The 24,531-nt window shown below is 35.6% G+C and overlaps 2 protein-coding genes across 3 annotated transcripts in view; both read left to right on the plus strand.

Moving 5' to 3' along the window:
- The window catches only part of LOC100747989 (poly(A)-specific ribonuclease PARN), a 20,019-nt gene extending 16,875 nt beyond the window's left edge, over positions 1-3,144 (plus strand). Inside the window, exon 12 of one of the 2 annotated variants that reach the window (XM_024372096.2) lies at positions 2,450-3,144. In XM_024372096.2, the coding sequence (XP_024227864.1) occupies positions 2,450-2,541 (92 nt within the window). In that variant the 3' untranslated portion in view covers positions 2,542-3,144. Of the gene's footprint in view, positions 1,388-2,449 lie in introns of those variants that run through there. The other variant, XM_003494618.3, reaches the window with a different exon arrangement.
- Positions 3,145-4,994: 1,850 nt separating this feature from the next.
- The window catches only part of LOC100748235 (protein cortex-like), a 254,251-nt gene continuing 234,714 nt past the window's right edge, over positions 4,995-24,531 (plus strand). The window contains exon 1 of the mRNA XM_012393425.2: positions 4,995-5,635. Within this exon, the coding sequence (XP_012248848.1) occupies positions 5,486-5,635 (150 nt within the window). The 5' untranslated portion in view covers positions 4,995-5,485. The remainder of the gene's footprint in view (positions 5,636-24,531) is intronic.

Genomic DNA, 24,531 nt, shown 5'->3' on the forward strand with positions numbered 1-24,531 from the left:
CCGTCGAGCCGCTCTTATTAGAGCCAATGAAGGTCGAGCAGAAAGTCAAATTAAAGAACAGCCTTAGTTTGCCTACGGATTTCCAGAACGAACGAAAAAAGGACGCGGTGCCGAAATACACGATAATGAAACGAAACGCGGGATCTGATAACGATAACAAGGTAGACGATACGAGGGAAGTTTCAAAAAATACTGAAAATAAATCGTCGAACACGGCCAAAGACGATCGTCATAATTCGTTGATATTAAGCAATCGTAGCTGCAAGCCGGGAAAAACAAAGAAATATAATTCTAACAAAGGCACGAGTCAACAATCTGTGTCAATGCAAATTGGTTCGTGTAGTAATAAATTGTCTGAGAGAAAGTCATCCGTTTCGACAAAGTATAAAGAAAGTGAAGCGTCAGTTGAATCTTCGTTTTCCTTGAAAAAGACGTCTAGTACAGCTTCTTCCCCGTCAGCTAGTCCTCATCTAGGAAACCGGGCGAAAAAACAATCGAAAACGAAACCGATAGTAGTAGAAAAATTCCATAGCTCGAAAAATACCTTGGCGCTTGATAAAAAAAGATTTTTGTCAAATGATAAGAAACAAAATGATTCAGAATTGTTCTTTGATCCATCTGATGCAAGTCGGATTGAACAACGATTCAGTACAGGCAAATGTTTGTTTATCATGTTAGCAAAAATTTTTACTATAATTTTCCTTTATTACATTGCGATTAAGACGGATTGAAGGAAATGAAATGTGATTTTTATTCGAGTTTCGAAGAATAATGCTGTTGACAACGCAACGATAGCTGACTGTTCCTGGTGCTCGATCGTCAATTCCTTAAATTTACTTAATTTGTTTCTACTTTAAAGCATAAATAGTTCGATGACGTTTTTAGAAAGTATTTATTTTTTAATTCAAAAGAGGCCCTGGGTACTATACAGTCAAGGAGAGGAATCCTTGTCTTAAGCTATATTGTTAGTATATATGATTTTCATTATTTAATGATCACGTTTTTTTTTGTATTTAATATTTTATACATGTTTTTATAAAATATTTCATTTGATAAATGTATAGAACTTGCAATTATTATGCAACGGAACTGAAATTGGAGCTACATGTGACGATGTATACGAAATGTCTCAACTATCGTGGCAGCGAACCGAATGGTGGTTTCTCATGTAAAGATAAGTTAAAGATGCACAACAAAGTGTTTGTATATGCAACTTCGTTTACGAGAATGATTTTGTCGAAAATTGATTCAGTTACACATCTAGTGATTGTAAAACGAAGTTTCAGCAAAAAGTTTGTTTTGTACTCTTTACTTCGCCGTAGGGAATCTCCATCTACCTATCCACGATGGCTGGGCGTTGTGTATACAATTTAACTAATGACCAGTCTAAAAAAGCGGATATATAAATTGTTTTCATAAAAGTGAAATAATGACATCATAATAATTATCATAATAAAGTTCGATTAAAGCTCTTATATTATAAAACTACGTGCTTTAAGACTTTTGCAATTAATAATTATTAAAAGAATGGATATACGCTTTTTAGGAAAGTTATTTATCAGAATGCGTTTTTGAGGCATTTTTATAAACTAAGAATTTTATATATTTACATTTTTACATTTTATTTAAGAAAGTTTTTACACTCTTTTTTATATATGAGTCTTTTACATCCTGTTTAAGGAAAGGAAAGACAGAGTTGTTGCACTTTACATAAGAAGAATCTTTGTAATTAACGATTTACATACTGTAAGACAATACATTGTGAAAGACAATTTCGATTTTGTTATGTGCAAAATTGATGAAATTGTGGTCACTTGTAACTGTATTTCTGTGATCAGATTGTTAACTTATTGGTGTTGTATTAATTGATAAGAGAAATTGTATTACTCAAACTTCTACGCTGCTTTCAAACAAAAATTTCAATTTTGTTTAAATTTGTACCGACTCGTGATATTTACCGTAAATTACAAAATATAAAACGAAATTACTCGAAATACTTCATTCTACTTTTATTATCGGATTTCACAAAATTATTTTATATTTCACCTGTATAATAGCAATATCCAGTTCCATAAATTGACAACTAAAATAAGTACAATCTTGTAATCTTTATTTTTTATAATGGAATGATTAGTAGAATTAAAACTGTAGTATCGAGACAAGATTTGTTGTCTACGAATCATTCGAATATTTTATAACACATGTATTATGTTACATATTAATGATGATATTGTAATGTTTCAAAAGAATGACTGTGTGAAATAGAAAATTTTCTAATTTACAATACGTTAATGATATGTTTTATTTCTCTCTTTTTCTGTGTGTATGTGTCGAAATACTATATAATTTCATCTATGAAATAATCGATTAAAAATGAAGTATTAGTACCAACTAATAAACTCGAAGGGTTATGTCGTCGCGCATAAACCGATTTTTGTTATGTGCACAGGGAAACGACGCCGGAAGCGGAAGGACCGTACGGACGTAGCTGATGCACGAAAAACGAACCAGAAATTCCCTGAGGCTGACTCTTGGGAATAGCATTATTCACAAGAGCCAAGTCTCAGATTATAACATATCGTCCTGTGGAGAGACGGTGAATAAGTTGGAAAATGCTGAAACATTTCGACTATATTTTATTGTATTTTATTTCTCGTTCATAATATCAATATAATGATATCAATAGTAACTGAAACTTTGCATGGCACTATTTTTTTCTTTTTATGCACTTAAAAGCATTAAATATTTACGATTAAAAATGTAGATGATTGATCCTCTCGTTTCGTTTAATCGCTAAATTAAACAGCGAATCGTAATAACATGTCAACCAAAAATTAACATCATGTTCTGTAAATTAGCATTTTTTATCAAATTTTATATTTATGAGATCAAATATTTTCACTAAACACAATTAGTACAAATATATGTATTCTGATCTGTGAATTGTACATGTAGCTAAATAGCCTGACGCAGATATGTACTCATCTAGTTTCATGTCGAAACTGCTTTATATTGTTAAATACTTTGGAATAAATATACGATTTGACGAAATATTTTTTCTATACATCTAACAGATTACATATAGTCTATTATCAAATGTAACACTAAATGGATTAATACAATAAAGCATTTGCTGAAAATCAACATTCCGTCGTGCTATTTATTTCTTGAAAAGACCCCTATATTTTCATAAGCATCGCTATTCGTAATCAGTGATTATAATTTTTCTTTGATACTTTTAATACTTATAATGTAAATTATCTATTAATAGTATAATAATACTTATAATTGTTTTATTACTATTCTTTTACTCATTCGTTACATTATTTAAATATTGAAATATTTAGCTATTTAACAAATATTAAGTAGTCAAGCTCTCGATTCTCTAAACACGTTGAAGATATTGTATCGTTTACAATATATTAAAACGCTCGGTGTTGTTTCTAAAGGTCATTTTTCTCTAGAAGCTGTCAATTTGCATATATATTGGGATTTAATTGCCTAATCCATAACATACCGTAGATGTTTATGTATTTTTTTGTTTGATTATTTGTTTTTAAGAGAAAGCACTTGCAAAGAAGTATATGTGTTTATTTCTTTGAAACTTACAAAATTTGATATTTTACTCATATCGTGTTATCTGAGAAAAATTCGAATATGTATGTTTCTATATTTATTGTATCATAAAATACATATCATATCTTGCACGATGCTTTCGCAAACCTGTACTAAAAAATGGAAGTAATTGATATTTACAAACTAGTTCCCATTTGCGCGAGAAATATCATTGATAGTTCATTAAAATACTACTATTTAATGCAACTTTTATAGAGTTACTAACCAACTAAAAAATCAGTAGTTTCTAACAAACTTCTCGTGTGTATCCTGTTCAATTAACGTTCTTTAACGTGTTCGCATCCCTCTGCAATGCTATTCTGAATCATTCGAGAATTTTAAGATATTAATAAGAAATTAAAGGTTCCAGCCTCATAAATGTTTAGGTTTACGTATGATTTGCATCCGAAAGATTTCATTACATTTGCATGCATTTGAAACCGAGCATTTCTTAGAGTCTGTTGAAGCAATAAAACACCATTTAACACGTTCACTGCTTACGTTCCTGATTCAAGTTGGTGCGTACTTTTACGACTTACGATATGGGAATAATATCGACTTAGACACAGGAGGCAAATTATCAGGTCATACCCATAACTAATGTCTTTTCTTATTTTGCGCTTTGAATTTCCAGTTAAAATTTACAACCAGCAATTAGAAAGATTGTAAAATTGATATCTGCAAAAAAAGTCAATGCTAATGTGTAATGAATGAGAAAGGAATTTTATTTTATTACGAGCGTTAGATAAACTAAAGAGAATGTGTAATTGAAAATAATTACTCCATCCACTTTATTTCTTAGTTAAGTTTATTGTTAGTACGTATAAATTATCCATTCATTCGATTATTACAAAACCCCATAAAGAAAGTTAAGGCTTCAAAGATTTTTTGAGAAATTAATGATTTACCGAAAAAGATGGAACAAGGAGTTAGGAATGGGTTAATTATTACAAATATATTCCTATTAATAAATTTAATATTTGATTATAATATTTTTTTTATTAATTTATTAATACATTAAATCAATGTAATCTTTCGAATAGATAAGTCCTATTTTTGAACATTTAACAGTTACATACATAAATATTACTTATAGAATAATTTGTAAAAAGCCACAAGATTAAAAAATAGTTTGTAACAATTTATATAAATGCATACGTAAATGCAAACTCTTGCGATATAGAAATAGAATAAAGATTTTCTATAGAAATTATTTCTTACCCTCTATTTTTATAGGAAATATTTGATTTCACTCCGAGATAAAACGAAGGTATAAACAGACGTCGAAAATAATCGTAATTTTTTGTGGATCGTCGATACGTTACATATGTTTACATTTTCAAATACGCGCGACCTTGCACGTAACGTCCACGAATGTTGTCAAATTCTATTCAGTCGAACGTTGTCCTGCGCGTGGTTCGGTACGCGATATTTTTCTCCATGCTTTCGAACAAATTTTACGACGTTGCAAAATTTCTGTTTAACTCTAACGATTATTTAATTAAGTATTTGACGATACGTTATTTCTTATCTCATGTTTAAATAATGATTCGCTATCGAACGATAGAATATCAATAATTGTAATATCGGTACGTATTTGCAAGGTTGCTTGTGTTCAGTTGTGACTAATTTCAGTTGGTACTACTTGATCAGTTCGATTTATCGTCGCGAAATTGCTTTTTCGAATGTTTATCGAATAATATATTAGAGTTTATTGAAAGATTCGTTCGTTGTGCTTCGTACGAGATACATAGTTATTTGACAGTAAGACAGTTTTCTCGGGAATTTATAGTGATTTTCATAGTGATTGTTGTACGTGTTTTGTATCGTACGTTCTTTTTTGGGAAGTGTACGCGTACGATTAATCTATATGGACAGAGATTCGCGATCGTTCAAAATGCGAAGAATGTTATTGGACTTTCGGAACTATCGGGATCAAGAGAATGAAAATATCGATGCGACTCCACGGCGCAGTAGCTGCGTTAGATTCCCGCGAGTACGGCTGCTAGACTTCAAACCGGTGAGTCATATCTTTGATATTTTTCTGTTATGTTTGATTCAGTCGTTGCAAAGATTATCCTAATTCTACTTTCTAACGGATCTAGGGTACACAAATGACATTAAACTTTAGAATGTAAAATAATTAACTCCGTGAAATATATTATGTACACATACATAAAATAGATGATCAATTTTTTTACTATTAATTAGTATAACTATTTTTTAATTTAAATGATTACTGTTTATTAAATATACGATTAATCTTTAATATAGATTTATAAATAAGGTAATTGGGATACCTTTTTATTTACTTACATTCTTTATTTTAACAATTTTAAAATGTGATAACCAATAGGAATTTTTCTATAATATCCAATTTGACACTTACTTATTCGTTAAATAAGTAAGTTAACAAGTATGGTGAATAAAGAAATTGTAGTTGATTGACTTAAAAATTTATCAAAAATTCAGTTCTTAAAATACTACAAATAATTACATCTTGTTTATATATTGTATGTATGTATCGTTGAAACTAATATATTTTTTTGGAAGTGGAATTAGCGTAATTCTTTGTTTCAAACATAGAATCCGATATTTAATGTTTGTTGCACATTAAATATCCATTGCATCTTCGGCGAATATATTCGAGTTTGAACTTTGAACTAGAGCTATGTCGAGTAACAGTTTGCTGTTTTGGTTGTATTCTCGTAACGTAGACAAGCGTTGGACATTTTTGGGATTTCGAAGGGCATTGCATTTGTAAAAGCAAGGCACATGCCGCATAGAAACCCCAACCCTGCCTCAACGAAATCCAAAACGATCTCGTACAGTTTTCCACGTCTGAAATCAAATTGCATTTTTATTTTCATGAGACGTACCTTATCGCTGTGTAAGAACAATATACAACGTCGAATTGATACGGCATGTAAAACAAAACATTATTAGAGTGCGAATATTGTAGGAAACATAAATTTTTATTTTATTCGGTAGGTGATAAAATTTCCGAGTAATAAAATAGAATATTTACTGCCGATCGTAATAGCAGCTGTAAAAGATAAAAGATCGATACTAACATTCATCTGTGATTTACTGTCAAATCAAGTAAGCATGTAGAAATGTTGCAACTTCAAATGTGAAATCTCACGAGTGGCTTTCAGTATTCTACCAGGTTAGGTTCTGTGCGGACGAGCGATTTGCGGCGAATCGTCGAGGCAGCTCTTGGAAAACCATAGAAATACATATCGCGCCATTTCGTGGAAACTGACACAAATTGAAAAACGCTATTTTCGAATTATTGTTATAAAAAAGTTGCAGGGACACTCCTCGGCCAATTATGAAAATCTTATTCATTTATCTTCATAGTGTGGCCGATAGAGGACAGTTATGTCGCTTTTGTTGATTTATGTGGCACTGTGCGGTATCTTACAATTGTGCCTTGTCATTGCAATTTGTGTTCTGACTCGAGAACTAAAATGAAAGAAAAAGGGCACTCGAGCCTGTTTTTCATAAATTTGGTTTGATTACGTTCAAGAGTAGTTTCTCGAGTTGTTTTTCAATAACTGTCTAAAATTTGAAAAATAACTTTAGTATGAATTCGTATAACAAAACAAGCATATTATCTTTTAGCGGTTTTAATTTTTTAATGGTCTACTTTTAAGTGACAAAACAAATGACAAAGCAACAACAAGGTTAACAACCTTTTGGAGGTTTCCTACTTTACACTGCTGCTTAGAATTGAATAAATATAAAACATTCTTCACAGCATCGAATCTAGTAAATACCATTTTTGTGCAGTTTTTATTACTACATTGGGCTATTAAATATATTGTAGATGTTCCAAGGTACTGAAAATCGTACTTAAAATACGATGAAATATCCCATACGCAGCATTAAAAAACAAACTTTTTCGACATAAAATATTCGAGGCCTTAAAGTCTTCTCGCGAGACATCATACTTTTAACGAATATTGAACACGATATGCTGAATAGAGGCGTTCTATGATATTCTTTGCGATACTTACTTCCGGCACTAAATATTATTGATGCATCGATAGCGCGGAAGATCCTCGGTTACGACGGGATGTTTTGTTCGTTGCCTGATTCGCAGCATCTAGCTATAGCGCCATTAACATTGATTTATTGCGATTTTACGCTTCTCTCTTCGTCGACACCTCGGGCATTTGCGAGAATCTTCGCACTTTACAGTCCTTCTTTCTTTGTGTTTTGTATACTGACCGTATCTTGAATCGATCGACATTCTCCTACCACCTTTTGCTTCAGAAAGTATCACGTATCATAGATACCTAACTTTACTGCAAAGAAATTCTGGATTAGATATTATCGCGATTATAGCAGTATCCTTCGAATTTTTATTAAATATTCGAGATAAAGTTTACACCTTTTATACTAATTTCTATATTATTTATATTTTTACAGTATGTTAAAAAATCTAATATCAGTCCGATTCTTCACAAATTTACGTCGAATACAGCGATAAAGTAAATATATAAAGAAAAGATCAAACAATCGAAGACGGTTTAATCTCTATTGGAAATTAAATCTAATGGAAACATAATCAACGCTTTTTACGATATTAGTTGTTTGTATATAAACATATTACTATAATGTGTTGTGTTACGTTGCATTATTTATTCACCTTTTTATTATTCTTATATGTTACTAACTAATCATTTAATCTATCTTGAATATCATCACGCAGAATATTTTCTTGTTGCAAGTTGAAGTAAGAAGTTAACTTGGAACCTCATTTTTATCTTGTCCGGTGAACATTTGCCTCTAAGTTATTTGATCTTCCTTTAAATCACGCAATATATGAAAAATAATAAATAATAATAAACTATCGTAATATACACAACGATATAGTTTACTTGCCGCAATATCAATTATTATTAAGTGAATATTTCTATACATTATTACAGTTTAGTGATCACCAGCTTCAAACTAATTTAGAATCAAATCGATTAAAAATTCAATATCAGACGCACGATATGTTACAAAAGCAATATCTTCAACAAATCACATTCAATTTCCACTTCCTCGGGCCTCTGGTATAGAAGCCTTTCAACTTCTATTGGCCAAGTTCTAAGCTCTCTACGAGATCACCCTGTATATATCTCTCTGCACGGAGCGAAGCTTAAAAGGGCGTGCTGCGCTATATTAACAGCAATATACTGCGTCCCACTGCACTGTAATGATTTCTTCGAGTTCTATAGACCATGAGATTTACTGTGCCCGGCAGCACTGCATCGTACAATGATACGACTTCGTTCCCCTACGTAATACCGTTTCTATCCGGACGAGAGTTTCTTTTCGACCAGGGTAGGAGTTGCACGGTTGGCGTGGGACAGTTTCGACTTGTCACTTTCTGCTCTGTCGATCAGTCTGACAAGTAATCAATCGTTCGTAGAAAGATAACTTGCATGACTGACTGTTAGGGAAACGTCGAAACGTACAAGTGGTAAATAGGCGTGAAGTTCTGCTCTTAGATTATTAAAATTAATTATGTCAGCCGAAAGTCAACATTTTCTTATTATATATCTCATTTCTCGAGTTCTTGGGGTTGTCGTAACCAGTCAAGTTGTGATAAGTTCGAACAATTTTTAATATTTCGGTTCTTTCGCGTGGGATAAATATCAAATCACTATCACAAGTAATTTCGTATTTCTGTACATGTAGATATGTAATTTTAAAGCGCTGCAAAGTGGAACCTTGTATCTATTAATCATACTTTTTAACGAATAACATATCATTAGCAGTTTTCAGTAACTTTTCAATTTTTCTCTTGGAAGACTTGTACGATTTCAAAATACTTGGTTATATAAAATATTATTAAAATTCGGTTTCTTTAAATCCAATTCGAGGTGGCTATTAAACGTGTCGATTCGTTTAATAAAGAGACGAGTGGTAAAATCGTAATAGTCGATATATTAAAATCACTGCGAGTACAAGTACAGAAATAGCGTACACTGATCGTAATCGTCGCTCGCTCGAAACAATTCAACTCCTCTACTCGTTAATTACTCTACTATTGAACTGTCTTAGACTGCACGTTCGTCTATTTGTGACTACAGTTGTTATTATAAAAAGTTCAAATGTGACTCCGGTTGACGATTACAAATAATGGCAATAATATTTTGTCCGGAGCTTGTTTACTTTTGAACCTAGAAAACCAAAACAACGTTAATATTCCAAGTCACAATAATATGAGTCTCTCCCGATTCATGTGCAACTACATCTACTGCGCTAAAACGCTTTATAGAATCTTATATTGTTCAAGATATATAAAAGTAAATCTAGAGACAGATAGGGTAATAATTCACAATTAGCATGCAGATTTATCAAGTGTTATTTTCCTGCGATTATGCATTATTAGGATAAAACAAATTTCTTTTCTAATTGAAGCGCGAATACTTCATCTTGTTCTTTAATATTTTCCACAAATATTGGATTTGCAATATTGTCATTAAGTGGTATTGACAAAATCCGCAATGACTTAGTTGTCAATCCAATAGATCTTTTGTTTCAAATTTTCCCAGAACAATACTAAGAAATTTGCGTTCGCGACGCTTCGTAAAATCAATTAAAATCAATCATTGCAGTTACTCGCGTGTTCTTTTATTCATACCTTAGCCATTTCTATTACGCACAGTCGATCCTGTCCCCTGCATATCTTCGTTCGTAGTTTTTCATCGCAAAGACCGCCGAAGAAGTGTTCTTTCTAAGACTGACGGTGACAGTGGAGATATACGTTTCCGTTAAACAATAGCGGTTTGGTCGAAGAGAATAATCCAGGCGGTAGGACGATATCGGTATACCTTCTCGTATTGTCGACCTGTAAAATTAACATCTTATCTCGAAAATGTATAATAGCAGTTGAAAGCGCCGTGGCGCCCCGTAACTCTTCATTGACACATTGTGAATTTGCAGCATGTCGAAATATATATATATATATATATATATATATATATTTATATATCTATATATATATATATATATTTCTGTAGATGTTTATGTGAAGAGAACGTTGGTACGTGAAGTTTAATGACGAGATTGCTCGTTGTTGTAACCGTCGAATATATTTAAAATAATAAATTAATATACAGCCGTATACGTGAGTCATTAGTACGAAGTATAAATCGCAAAAAAAACTGGCGGAATAAATACTCGTAAATGCTCGTCGCGTAACTCGATAGACGCTCGAAGATATTATAAGTACTGTTAGATACTCGTGATGCTCGAAGATACTCTGTAGATACTGTACGATACTCTACGATACTGTTCGATACTCTCTCGCTCGCGATTGCGTATGTTTATTTATACTGGTCGGGGGAGAGTCGGAAAATACAAATTCGTCTTCATTCGACGGTTGTATGTAGCGGCGACATTGTTTTGCCCGGAGTTTATTTGTCCCAATTCGCGTTGTCCTTTGACTCTTGTGCCGCTGCTATTCTAATGACACCACTACAGTGTTTCATTTTCGTCACGTATATTTCTCTGAACGACGTTCGAAGCTTTCGTAAGGTGCTTTTTCCACCGAAGAGCACTCGAAACTTTCGTACAAGCTGTTTCCATTTCCTCGGTGGTTATTTTACAAGCAGTATGATTTGCAAACGTCGTTATCATCGTATCATATATCTTGGTTAAAAGCAGACCGCGTAAAAAAAGATGCCGTATCTCCGCATACAGATGAAGTTCTTGCGGACTCTGTTTGAAATTCACATCCTGCCAACCGCGCTACGTGTTATTATAGAGTCGGCGATAATTCCGTATTAACAGCTAGAAATTTTTCGCAGTTTTACGAGGTCGGCTCCTTTATGGAATTACGTTCAGACTTCCATGGGCTATTAAGGTCCTTGCTATAATAGGCATGTTACGGAAATTTTTTTCGGTAGACACCGCAATAATAGTTGACTTTCATTGTCTTACGTACACGTACACGAAGTTTCATCGATTCGTTGCTAGGAAAAGGAGTTGGTTTAGTATGCTTTGGAGGTTGCTACGTTATTACTCGTTTTAACGTTGACGAGTCTCTAAAACGTAGACGCACCATTTATGTGATTAACATTTTTCTTTACACTTCGGTGTATGTAAATTACGCGTTTTAATGTCGTTTAATTTTTAACACATTCACTTTATGTAAATCAGCCATGTATTGTTAAGTTATGTACATGGCTATGTTTATAAATATCCGGATGCTTTGGTTGACTTGTAATAACGGTATGAGAATCGTACTAAGGTGAACAAATTAACGATTACAATTATTTATTAGAAGCAACATTTACTTACTACGTTTCTTATGCAATTTAACTAGACTATACGAATCTAAATATAGAATATCTTAAGGATATTGCTTGATTTCAATTCACATGAAATCATATCAACTTCAAAAGTATCTGTTATCATGTTTTAGATATAGGGTATGCCATTAGTTTTCTTCACATGAATTTTTCATCTGTTGTTAAGAGGCTTACAGTGGCCACAAAAAGCATTTGTACATATCCCCGTTTTTCAGTGAAGAGTCTCTTCTTTTTGTCAGATTTTACATTTCATTTTCATAGTAGACATCAACTTTATTTGATACCATGAAAACCCCATTACATATGATATGTAATATACTCGGATCAAATTAATTAATATGTAAATTCTATCATAAATACAATGGTGATGTACGAATACTTTTATAGCCACTGTATATCTTTGCACCCTAATAGATTATTCCTCTTTTTAATCATATTACTTTAAAGTATATCCTATCAACCATTGAATAACATTAATATCAGAGGATCAACAAAATTGTACTTATCATATTTTTTCTCCGTAATGTTCGTGTAATTTCCCATTACATCTCCTTAGACGTCTATAGATACCAGTTTCATGTTAGCTTAGGTTTCTTACGCGGTAGTCGAGAGACTTGGACAACGGTTGGGCGTATGCACTCGGTGCAGGTCGAGGACAAGAAGAACGAAGAAGAAGAAGAAGAAGGTGCGAGAGTGGATCTTCGTCCTCGTATATTTCTACGCGGTGCATAAATGCGCGCGTGCATTTAAATAAGGTCGTATCTCTGCCAGATGTTAATAAATTCGTATTCGTGGCTGTATAACGCAAGCTATGCGTTTCGATAAGCGAAAAGGGGAATACTCGAGGCAGCACAGCAATTGTAATTATTATAGCTCGATTTCATACGTCTCTGGTATTACGACTAGATACGAAATATTCGTTATTTGCAGTAAAATCTGGTTGGAATTTTAGTTAGTTCCCTGATTAAAAATTCTACCGTTTGACCCTGTCTGAATTTGATTTAAGACGATCATTGAGATTCCACGGAGAACGAGAATCTTGTTTTTATTAGGTAGTTAAATCTCTTGATAGCTTTGTGTTACGATCACAATGTGCTGTCGAAGAATGGTCGAAGTTAATCATATTTTGTAGTGAATTTGATAATAGCTTGAGAATCCATATATTTTTGTTGAAAGATGTTTAAATATTAAGGTTGAGCATTTTTTTCGAAAATATCGTTGCATTTATACAATTTGTTTAGTAACGTACTGAAGTATCTTAGATGTAACATATCACATTTACGTTTTAGTTATTTATGATTAGTTATGATCAATCATGTATTTTTATAGAATTGAAATGCAACGTTATTTGCATTACTATTTAAAATTCTTGAAAAGTACGCATAAGAATCTAGTTCAATTGATAAGAATCAGTAGTTTTCGCTTGATCAAGGTCGGTGATTATCTTTACAGCGTTTGTAATATTATTTTCTTTGAATAGATAACTTGAATTCGATAAGTTCAATCTGTACATAGAAAGAAACGTAAATTTTTTATTATACATCCAATACGTGTGAATATATTAAAGTTGAATAATCGATTTCCTACATCGATTTAAAAATTTACGAAATCGCGATTTAAATCTCAAACTGTAACAGTAATCTTACTGAAATGCAATCTTAATATGACCAGTTAATAATCAGTGACGATAAATTTAAAGACACACATCTATAGAAGAAGAATTTGTAACACATGGAAATTTTTCAGAAGTTAGGCAAGTCTACAAGTATCAGTGTTAGTGCGTTCAAGAAACACGACTAAGTTTTGATCAATAAAGTAAAACAAGCTCGAGCTGTTTTCACCTACGAGTAGCCTTAAAAGCCACGCGAGAATTCATTCTTTTTCTCGCCAATATAAGCTCTTCTTTCCCACGTCCTGTTCGTTCGTTTCGCGAACAAGCTCCGATACCCCTTTTCATCGCCACTCTATCCCACGTTCGTTTGCATTCATTTCCACTCGATCTCTCCGGTCTCCAATATATTCCGCGAGTGTTTTACGATCATCCTGTTCGAACGGCTTTTAGTAACAATTTGTCGAACACGAGGAACCGACGCGACGCTTGCTTTGCATCGAACTCGGTATTCGGCTTTCGTATCCCGGCCGCGGGAGGACGATTAAATTTGTATGCCCGTTAAAACACAATGCTTGTTGCATGGTCGTCAGCGGGACCTAAAAAAGTCCTTCTGCATAGCATCGTTCGGATCGGCAACAAGAATAGTACCCGGTTCGCGAAGAGCAGCTTACTCGAGCGATGCAGCATATGCTCGAACATCGGTCGCATAGCGGGTGGTTGCCGACTAACTAGAGCACTTAAGAATCCTCTCGAACGATCTCATGCTGCACGAAGAAAGGTACGCAGAAAGGTAAGCAACGTCAAATAAATTTTCGAGCAGGCCAATTTGCCTTTTCGATACAAAAGATATTCCGCGAAGGAAATGTTCGCTCGCGATAATAAACGATCATCGGCTCGTCAGGAAGTATTTAATATTCGGATACCGCTAGCTCCGATGATTTCACGCCTTTTGCTGTCTCGGTTTTCCGTTTAATAACCGTTAACACAGTGTATTGCAATAATTTCAGGCGTTTCGCGTTCAGATCGCTGTCGCTTTTTCCGCGAACGTCGCCAGCCAAGGTTCGCTGCGAATTATTGCGAACCGATACCGATCTAGAATAATCTACCGGTACTGCAACCGGCCGATATTAATGTTATTAGAAAGACGATAAATATGTAAGGAATATGACAGACTTGTAATTAACTTACTCACACGTTGGTTGTGTCGTGACGCCTCCCGGGAGCCACTTAAAATTCCAAGCTTCTGTAACACGCATCGATGCTATGTTAGGTATCCCGAACGCCCGCCGTATCACGATGATTAAATCGGCCGTCGATTACTTCTTTTTTTTTCTACTTTACGTTGCATCGATCTTGACAGCTTCGCCGTGATGAATAAGGCCATTGTGCGCCGTCCTCCGTTCCCGATCAACACTTTCTTAAATCGATTTTCATTAACTACGTTAAAAGCTTGCACGTAAATCGATACGCCATACCTTTGCGAGTCCTTCTCTCGTGGTATCCCATTAAGCATTAATGGGCCGATTTAAAGGACGTAAATCACCAAACTTAACGAGTCACGTACTTGGACGGTTACAGTTTCACAAAGAAAAAAAGGATCAGCGGAATAAAAATGTGCTTGCCACGAAATCTTGTCTGTTTTCGCCGATGAGGCAATAAAAAGCCACCCGCGGCGCGAGTTCACGTGCAATTAGTTTAACGATCTCGAAACTCTATGTTCGACACGACGCGATGTTACTTTATTTGGCAAAAATAAGCTGACGATTCATCGTCGAAACTGCGCGGTTATGCACTCGTTTATTGCTGCGCGCGCTGAGGATTACTTGGGACTTAGCAGGCCAGTAGGATTCATACACAGCCACCACAGGACCACTAAGGCCCAAATCACCCTCAGCTTTTACTGGTCCCTTTGCACGGCGCAACGCCCAAAACTGGACTGGCGGAGTCGGAGCTCGTCGTTTCATCGTATTTGTATTGTTACCCTCCTTGTATTTGTCAGCGTTCCTCTGTAACGAAAAGTATTAAGCAGTTTAGTGGTGAATAATTTCTCTGTAGTCGTTGGAGATCGTAAACTATGTACATATGTTAGTGTTCTTTAACCATTATGGTAGAACGTCAGCGCTTCTTACAAGTCGTTTCACGTTTGCATTTTTAACCCTGATGTGTTCTTTTGGTCGTTTCAATCGGTCTTATTGTACTATTCTGTCGCTAACAAATTTCTTATGTTAGAAGATTCAAACGCGATCGAAACACGAAAAGTCAAGAATTACAACAGGATCACAGCTACGTGCGATCTCAATTTTGCATTTTAATATTTAGCCTATGTATATGAATATTTTCGATCCAAAAAGTGCGGATTGTTTGAAAACGGCAGGAAATATCTCACAAAATACAGTCATTACAAAAAGTATTGGCACGTATCCTTATTTTCCAATAATGCGTTTTCCCATCAAGCTGTATATTTCGTTTCCATATCTGGACCTAATTGATCGCTACTTTAATGCTCCAGCGAATATAACGGTATGCAAATACTTTCCTTAGCGACCTTATATCGTAGAACATCAGAAAATGGTGCAACTGAGATCCTTCGTGACGACAATGTAAATGAATATTTGAATGAAATAGTGTGAGTTATTAAAGAACGTCAGAAAATATTTTAGAGAATAGATTATATCGTACAATGTCAGAAGTTAATCCAATTGAAGCTGTTTTCGACGAGGGAAATCTAAGAATCGCGTGCTTCTAATGAAACGAGGAATCGATCGAATGCTACGAAATTCTATTACACAACGAAACAGCAAACTTGCATCTGCCCCACGGTATTAGCGAGTACGGTAGTGTAATCTACCGATTTAACCTCGATGCACTGCAATCTGACTGAAAGTACGTGCACAGGCCTATATTCGAACAAATGTAAATTAACGTTGAGTCAGTTTCGCGAGCAACTCCTTTCTTCCGCGCGTATACATATATCATCGAAATGCCGCGTAATTATAATGTCACCAGTTGGCTGCCAGCGCGATTATTTATTACATTATACGCTATAAGTAATAACTGACCGACCACCGGCGTATCTGTCTTATAACATGGCAAAAACGTTATTCACAGAGCTGTCTATGTCCGTACGATTTACAGATACAGCGATTCGACAACTTGTCTGAAACGAGTTCACGTAGGTACTAGCTGATATTTATACGAGCTAACGGAAATTCGCGTGTTCAGCAAGAACGGACCTATTATAATTCACCCTAACCCATTTTGCGTGCCGGCTAACTTTTTGCGAAAAGTACGAGCACCGTGTTCCACGATGCAAGCGCTCGGAAGGATCTTGTCTTCTAAACAGATTACAGAGATACGTACGATTCGATTCGTTACGAATAGTCCGTTGCACATGGTGTGCAAGAGACAGGTAATGGTAGATTTCGGGGGGCGTTTCTTCGTTACGCTGAAAACGTATCTCGACTTGGGAATTACCGTTTGCGCAATCTGTGTTCGTGGACCATTTAGCACCTCGTGGGATTCGTGGCTCGTACATACCGGTCGATCCAGCGATCGTCGAATTAATAATCGGTTCTTTTCGTTACCAGTCGAGCAACGATCTCTCTCGAGCGTGTTTTCAGAGCTAGCTGTGTGCCCTGTCATTGACACTTTCCTCGCTGTTGCAACTACTCGGCTAGATCGTGCATTGCCACTTCGTCGGGCAATTAATCCGAGAGCTCGGTTTAATCTCACCGCTCTCGAGCTGTTATTTATTGTTACTCGTGCTCGATAAGAGCGTCTCGAGCCGTGCACCCGTGCACTTCATCGGCGCATATCTCGCGACTATTATCGAGCTGGTTAATTAGATCTTTCGCGATTGCTCGGATTCCATTGCCGCCTGGTGTTTCGTTGCTTCGCTTTCGTCATGGATCGTGGTGCACCGCGTCCGTATCGATAGATCGCGCTGAAAGGAGAATAAAAGTAACAGAGCCGGGGATTGCTTTTCTCGTAAAAACTATGTTATGTATTTTACTCTTATTTTAGTAGTCTATCTTATAATCGAGATTCGTCTCAGGGAGGGGGAACAATTCGGTTTACGCGAAAATGACGCAATCCGTGCACAATGAGATCGATTCAGGTACAGGTAGGAAGAAAGGGTGCTGCTAGAGATCGTATTAAACGTGCTCGTTGTACGAGACATTCCTCGGATCAACCACCTTTTCTTGCACCCTTCTCCTTCTCCGGACGCGACAACTGAGAAGTAAGTGGGAATACGGGGTGATTTAAGTGGTCGAGTTGGACAGTGAGCACATAGCAAATGAACATCGTGCGAGCTAAGGTGCCGTGCTAGACGCCATAGCGAAAACGGGATCCACGAAGGTAGAGCAAGCTCGTTGCACGAGGGGAAAACATCCTGACTAGCTTATTAACGAGATTCAGACAAGTAGTAACCCCCACCATCAGCTGAATTCTAATCGGGTTTCTGAACGTGTACAACCCTTGGTATATTTGAGCCAGGCTCGATGCTTTCTTTGTTGCAACATGGTAGAAAAGACAGCGTGGGTAACTGAAATCGTAGAAAATAATATTTCCATGTGTGCACACGGCACATTAGTAAAAAACCATTGGATCTTTTATGTGGGAATCTCGACAGCTCGAGCGTTTGCGCTTTTTGTCGGAGAACACTTACGATCTTTTTCGAGTCTCCCTTTCTTAATGCCGTTAGTCTCATTCACACTTGCTTTGCATTTCATTCGATCTTCTTAATGCTGTTTGAACTTGCTGCGTTTGTTCATCTCGATTCCCTTCATCTTCGAAGTTTCTTGCTCCAACGTTGAACATCATCCAGAAAAATAGACTGCAACACGCGGTATGATTACGAAGCTCGAACGTAAAAGAAGATCGTTGTTTCAAATTTTGCTGGACGAATTCTCAATTTTCTTCGTAATGGAATCTCTGCTCGATGTTTAATTCCCATTTTTCATCACGTCGGAGATTCCTGATCGCGATTAGTTTAATCGCGAAACGTGACTATCGTGGATTAAACGCACATACGCGTGATACGCGTACGCGCGTAGAAGATACAGATCGGAAAGAGGAAAAAGACGCGCGCAACCTGTGCCGTAAACTCCAATCATGAATCAGGCTTAGGCGTTTTATGCTTTGTACGATTGTCATGCTACCAAGCTAGCCACGTTTATCGAGCAATAGATTCACATTTACTGTGTCGAGTCACGGCTCATTCGTAATTAGTTGCGAAGCAACGAGACTAATTGGGAATCGTTAAAATCCGATGGCGGTTAGGTTGTGGCGCATGTACCGGAAATTACTCTTTGGCAAATGACCGAGGCCTCCGGGCAAATTCATTTCGCCGTTTCATCTGCTTCTGTCTTGGATATCTCATCCTGGAATTCGCTGAAATTTTTCTCGTGAATGCGCACCTTGTTAACAATTCTACTCCTAAATGAACCGTATAATTTCTATACATCTCACGAAACAAGCTTGGTGAATGAAAATTTCAGACGTTTCTTTCGTTATTCAAATATTCACATGCCAGTTTGATGTTGGAAAAATTTCATATCTTTCGCTTCTTTCAAGTTGATAGATTTCAAGCTGACTTTTCATTGAAAATTGTACGTATTTCGATAAGAAACATTGGTATTATGGTTGTTTTCTGAACGAAGCTGCTACTATATCCGAACGATTCAGCGAGAAAGATGTATCTAACGTTAACGATCCTCGATCGTGGCTACGTAAGCTCGCGAGGTTGTAGCGCAACTTAGCTTTCGGTCTGACTAAAAAATGCCGCGAACGACAGTCCCTCGAGCCTTCGCATAAATCCAGCCGTTATCCAAATCAAATCTCCAGCCGAGCGAGGAACTCACTTATTCCTCACCTGAGTTTTATCTGCTGGATCGAGCATTATACTCGACCGGCTAACGCCCGGGAACCAGGGAGAAAGAGAAACAGAAAGAAAAGGGAAAAACAGAAGGAAAGAAAGAGAGGGGCAGAGATGGTTTATCGAAAGCCCGGGGCGCTCTCTCAGACATTCCGGAAATTAACAATTATGATGCTGCTTACTATCATTACGCGTTAAATATCATGGAAGCAGCCTCTAAAACTTAATGACGCCATATGGCATCGGGCAGCAGGAAAAGCTTGAAGACGTTCAGCAGAAGAACGAAGGAACGCTCGATTCGAGTACGGTGCAATGTATACAGACTGTAATTAATGTATTATAGTAATGAGCAGTTCACGTGCTAGAAGCAGTTGTAATTTAGGGATCCAAGGGTGCGAATCTCAGCTTTGCGCTGGTCGAGATTTCAATCTTTTTCCTTCGTTCCTCCATCGTTTCCTTCTGCTCGTACATGTACACGTATATCTATATGTGTATATATATATATGTATGCGTGTGTGCACGTGTATTATACGCGTGCACTGGTATTTCACCTTCGAAGAAGTGGCGTAGTCCGTGGTCCGCGGACTTCCGGCACACTCGTTAGATCGTGGTGTACATAAAATCGCAGTGGATGAGTAGGTGCCTCCGTTGAAACACTTCTGGCGTACAGCTACGTGAATAAGCTGAACGGACAGTCGTTAAATGCTTCCGACAGATCTGAATGTCGGTAACCACTGGACGTTCGGGACGAAAAGGGAGCGGACAACCAGAAAGAGCCGCTCGCTTCGATCGGACAGTCTCGACGGACATCGCGATTATTACGTGGGACGTGTTTGATCATGCGCGCCTGTATTGTTTCGGACCTCGTTTCGGACACACATTGATGCAACGACGCACGGATGTGCAAATTTATCGTACAGGTGTAAGCAAGATGGAGCTTGAGTTTCTTTTCGAGATTCGTTTCATCGCTTTTAGTTTGTTCGTTTTACGATTGTAACGTTTATACCGTACACGTGTAGATGCCGTTGGAAGTGAAAAATCGCGTATGCGATACTATATGTATTTCTGCATATACGTATATAGAGATATACATATGTACGTTACACGTTAAACGCGAGAAAAATTTAACAAGGTATGCTAATCACCAATACGCAATAATATTTTCTATTTTAGTCGCAAGTGTCAAGTCGTATAGATTATGAATATTTTCAGATCATCTATACGTATGTTATACATATGTCAAACGAGTTTGAGCGATTCGTAAGTAGAAAGAGTTGCCTGATAGAATTACTGTATTGACGAAGAATTCAGTATACTAATCGCTAATATTAGAAAATCATTATATTAAAAAATACACCTACATCGCTATAAATTTAAATAATTTTACAAAATTTGACGTTTATAATATGCTTTTATTATGTGCTATATGAGTCACCTGAAATTGTGCATATTCCCGTCACTATCCTCTCTAAACGCATTTCTACTTTCCGAAATGTGAAATTTTCTACTCTGTACACTTATCGTGATAAAATTGAAATTGCTCTGAAACTTTTAACGAAGATATATCAACTTGCAATTTATCTTCACTCTTATTACGATAAATACGTAAACTCGACAATGTTATATCGTGTGGTTATTTTTTTCCTCTGCCACTTTTTACAAATTCTTAAGGTATTGTCATAAATAAAACTTACATCTCTATTTATGCGACTTAGTACAGATCATAAACAATATAGCATCGTAATGTTATATCTAATAAACGATAACAAGCATAGCAATCGACCAAGCAATTGCTTGCAGTTATTAAAATGCCAAAAAAAAAGATTTGCTTCAAATATCTATTCTTTGGATATATTGAGTTGGCAACTGATTGCGAATTTTGCCAATACCACCTAATGACAAAACCCGCGATCACTTAGTTGTCAAACAGAAGAGGAAATACCAATAAAAAATAAATCCTAAACCTAAAGCTACAATGCAATCGGTGGGACATGTTCGAAACATGAAATAAAGAGAAAGCGTTCATTTAGATAAGGAACATCGATAGAAGAAGGAAAATTTCATAAAATCTTAGGAAAACTAATATGTTACGTTGTGTAATTTCTTATTTTACCAGCTGGAATAGCTAGTCGTGATAAAGAATGACTTTAGGCAAATAATTTACCTTGCTAGGGAGTTTCATATATTAGATATTAATACATAATGTTTGTTAGAGGTCGTATATTATACTTCATACCGCGAGTAAACGAGTTATAACTCCTTGTATATGACGCCATTATCGTAGTACATTGGTGTGCATATTATAAAGACCAACCACCGAGTATTACCATTTAACACGCTGCAATATTGCAAATACTTTGGCTTAATTGGCAAATCAAGAGATTAAAAGGTTGTTTAACCCGTACCCGAAATAATAAACGCAACCTTATGATAGATTATTCGCAACATTATCACATCCTTTGACTAGAAATATACGACAAAAAATTGAAATTTTTTTTAATTTCTACATTAGCTCCTTTCCTCGAAATTTTCTTTTTTCTTAAAATTATTTTTTTTTCATGTCTATATAATATACAGTGGAAGATTTTCCTATGGTGTGTATGTGTTATATAAAACATTAAAAAATGTTATTGTCACTGAAACACATCTGTTATGATAGGTAAAATTGGAAATCAATCTGATAGTGTACACAGATGTCACAAAATATTTCTTGCAAATATATAATTAGTAAAAAATTAGCATACACTATGAGTAATCATTTTAAACATATTAATGTTAAAGATGGTTCCACTGAATATTTCAGACTTATTGATTTAAGCAGTCTATTATTAATTAAAAACCAATTATTGAAATCAATTGAAATCAATTATTAATTAACTTATTTCAAGTAATAATTGCGACACGGTGTACGTGCGCATTTACTCGGCCACCCATCGCCCGTACCGAGAGTATCGCGCCACCAGATTTTATCTGCGTGAGAAAACGGATCCATGAAACGTTTCTAAGATCGCTCGATCCGATCGATCGCTCATCGGGTAATATACTCGCCAAACGAAAGGTGAGACGCGATCGTTCCTTTGGAATCGCTTTGACGATCGTCTCGAACGCGGATGATTCGATTCTCCCCGGAATCGATCAGGCTTCTAATAGCGTGATTAATATTTATTGGAAGTTTCTTTGGTGTACGCGTACGCGTTTTCTGATCTTTCGGCCGGGAATCGAGAAAATGGAATTCTTGCCAGCAGGTCCGCTACGTTATTAACGAGAATTTTTTCACGAAGATAATGGTTGCTTACGCTGGCGTAATTGTAGTTTCGAGTTATTAATATGAGATATTCCAATGGAAGCCACTTGTTAAGATACTTCGGGATTCAAGTATCGCTACTTTAATCGTTAACATAATGTTGGTAATATCATACTCGTATTGGAATATGATTACAAACGAATTAAGTGGTGTGTAAAATAGTCGGAAGTATTATTTTCGGAATATCTTCCTTTTAATATTCGCTACATTCGATCTCGAATTGTTTAAATTTCTAGTAGAGAGAAAGTGTACGAAAGTGTAATGTTTCGCTGTAATTTACATTTTACTTTTGACGACAGCTTTTAAGTAGAATATCTTACTTTGCGATATTTTTATGCCAGTGAAGATACTTTAGTACAATGTTATTCATAGCCTATCTTGTCGCGGTTTTACACATTAAAAATAACAGCATGACGACGTAAAAAATGTAGTTAGAGTAACGAGGACGGACAATTTACTGCGATCGTTGAAGAACCAGAGAATGATAGTTAGAAAATTATAAATCATAGCCGTAACAAGGAAACGAGCCTCATTTTAAAGTCGTAACCATAACTTACGTTAACGTCGCCTGTGTTTTAAGACACTTTCCATGATTCCGTGTAAATAAGTATCTTGTATATCGTACAACTCGCTTGGTTTTTGCAATCGAATAAATTAAATATTCTAGCTTATCTCTTGTTACTGCGTATGTTTGTTAACATCAAAATTATGAACTGGTGAACAGTGAACAAATAATGTTGTACTCCAGGTTAAGCTTTGTTAGTTTGTGACAAAACAACAAAGGTATTGAGTAAAAAACTGATAATATAAGATTAATTTACATTTCTGAAATGTTTAGCGTTTAATAATATTAGGCACTGATGCGAATAGAATTGTTCGGTTCTTCGTTTGTACTGTGGCTCAAAATATATGTGGTTTAGGCGAAAAACTAGAAACTTTCGATGCTTTTTATCCAAATTTACAAATTTCGCAAAATAAGTTAGAATATTAGAACGAGTTAATTTTTGTTGGAACGAAGACTAGGAAATATATCGAGTGGTACAACAAGATTTATTTTTTATGATTTTTCTTTTTCTATAAATATAGTGTAATATCGTAAAATAATTTGAATTAGAGGTCGGTTAAAATTAGAAAAAACCGTGTACGTCGTCTTTCTGTGGTTCGTTTACGTTTAAGAGCGCCTATGTGACTAAAATCACCTAGTTCTTACAGTGATGTGAGAAAAACAATAAACAACGTTAGAGCAGAAGGACGGTTTCGTGTTTTAAGGGGGGATGACCGTGAAGTCAGAGTATGCAAGTCGAAAAGTGTGTGTGTTGCGAGAGTCAGAGTTGATCGAGACATCGAAGAGTAGAGTTGAGAGAGTTGATCGAGACGTCGAAGCATAGAGTCGTTAGAATTGAGTTGCGAGTGTTGTCGAGTGTTAGAGTTGCTAGTGAGAGAGAGAGAGAGAGAGAGAGTTACCAAATAGTTGTCAAGTTATTTGATGTAAATACGAGCGTTGCATTTAGTTTTCCTGTTAATCAAACATCGTTTCTCTGTCTAACTAATATCTGTATTTTCAATCCATTATTAATAAATTATAATTAATCGGACAAAATTACACCTTTAATATATTCCGATATTACAATAGTAATATATTGTGAGGAAAGTGTAACTTTTAGATTAAAAATATTTTTAGAAGAAAATTATTTCTTATTTATGACCTCCGTATTAACATATGAATGCAATGACTCAGGAAAATGAACACACCTCATGTTTTATTCAAGGAAATATTTAAACCTGCTATGATCATGCGAATGTT

This window comes from Bombus impatiens, unplaced genomic scaffold, assembly GCF_000188095.3.
Source record: "Bombus impatiens unplaced genomic scaffold, BIMP_2.2 scf_3007, whole genome shotgun sequence".
In the NCBI taxonomy this organism is placed as follows: domain Eukaryota; kingdom Metazoa; phylum Arthropoda; class Insecta; order Hymenoptera; family Apidae; genus Bombus; species Bombus impatiens.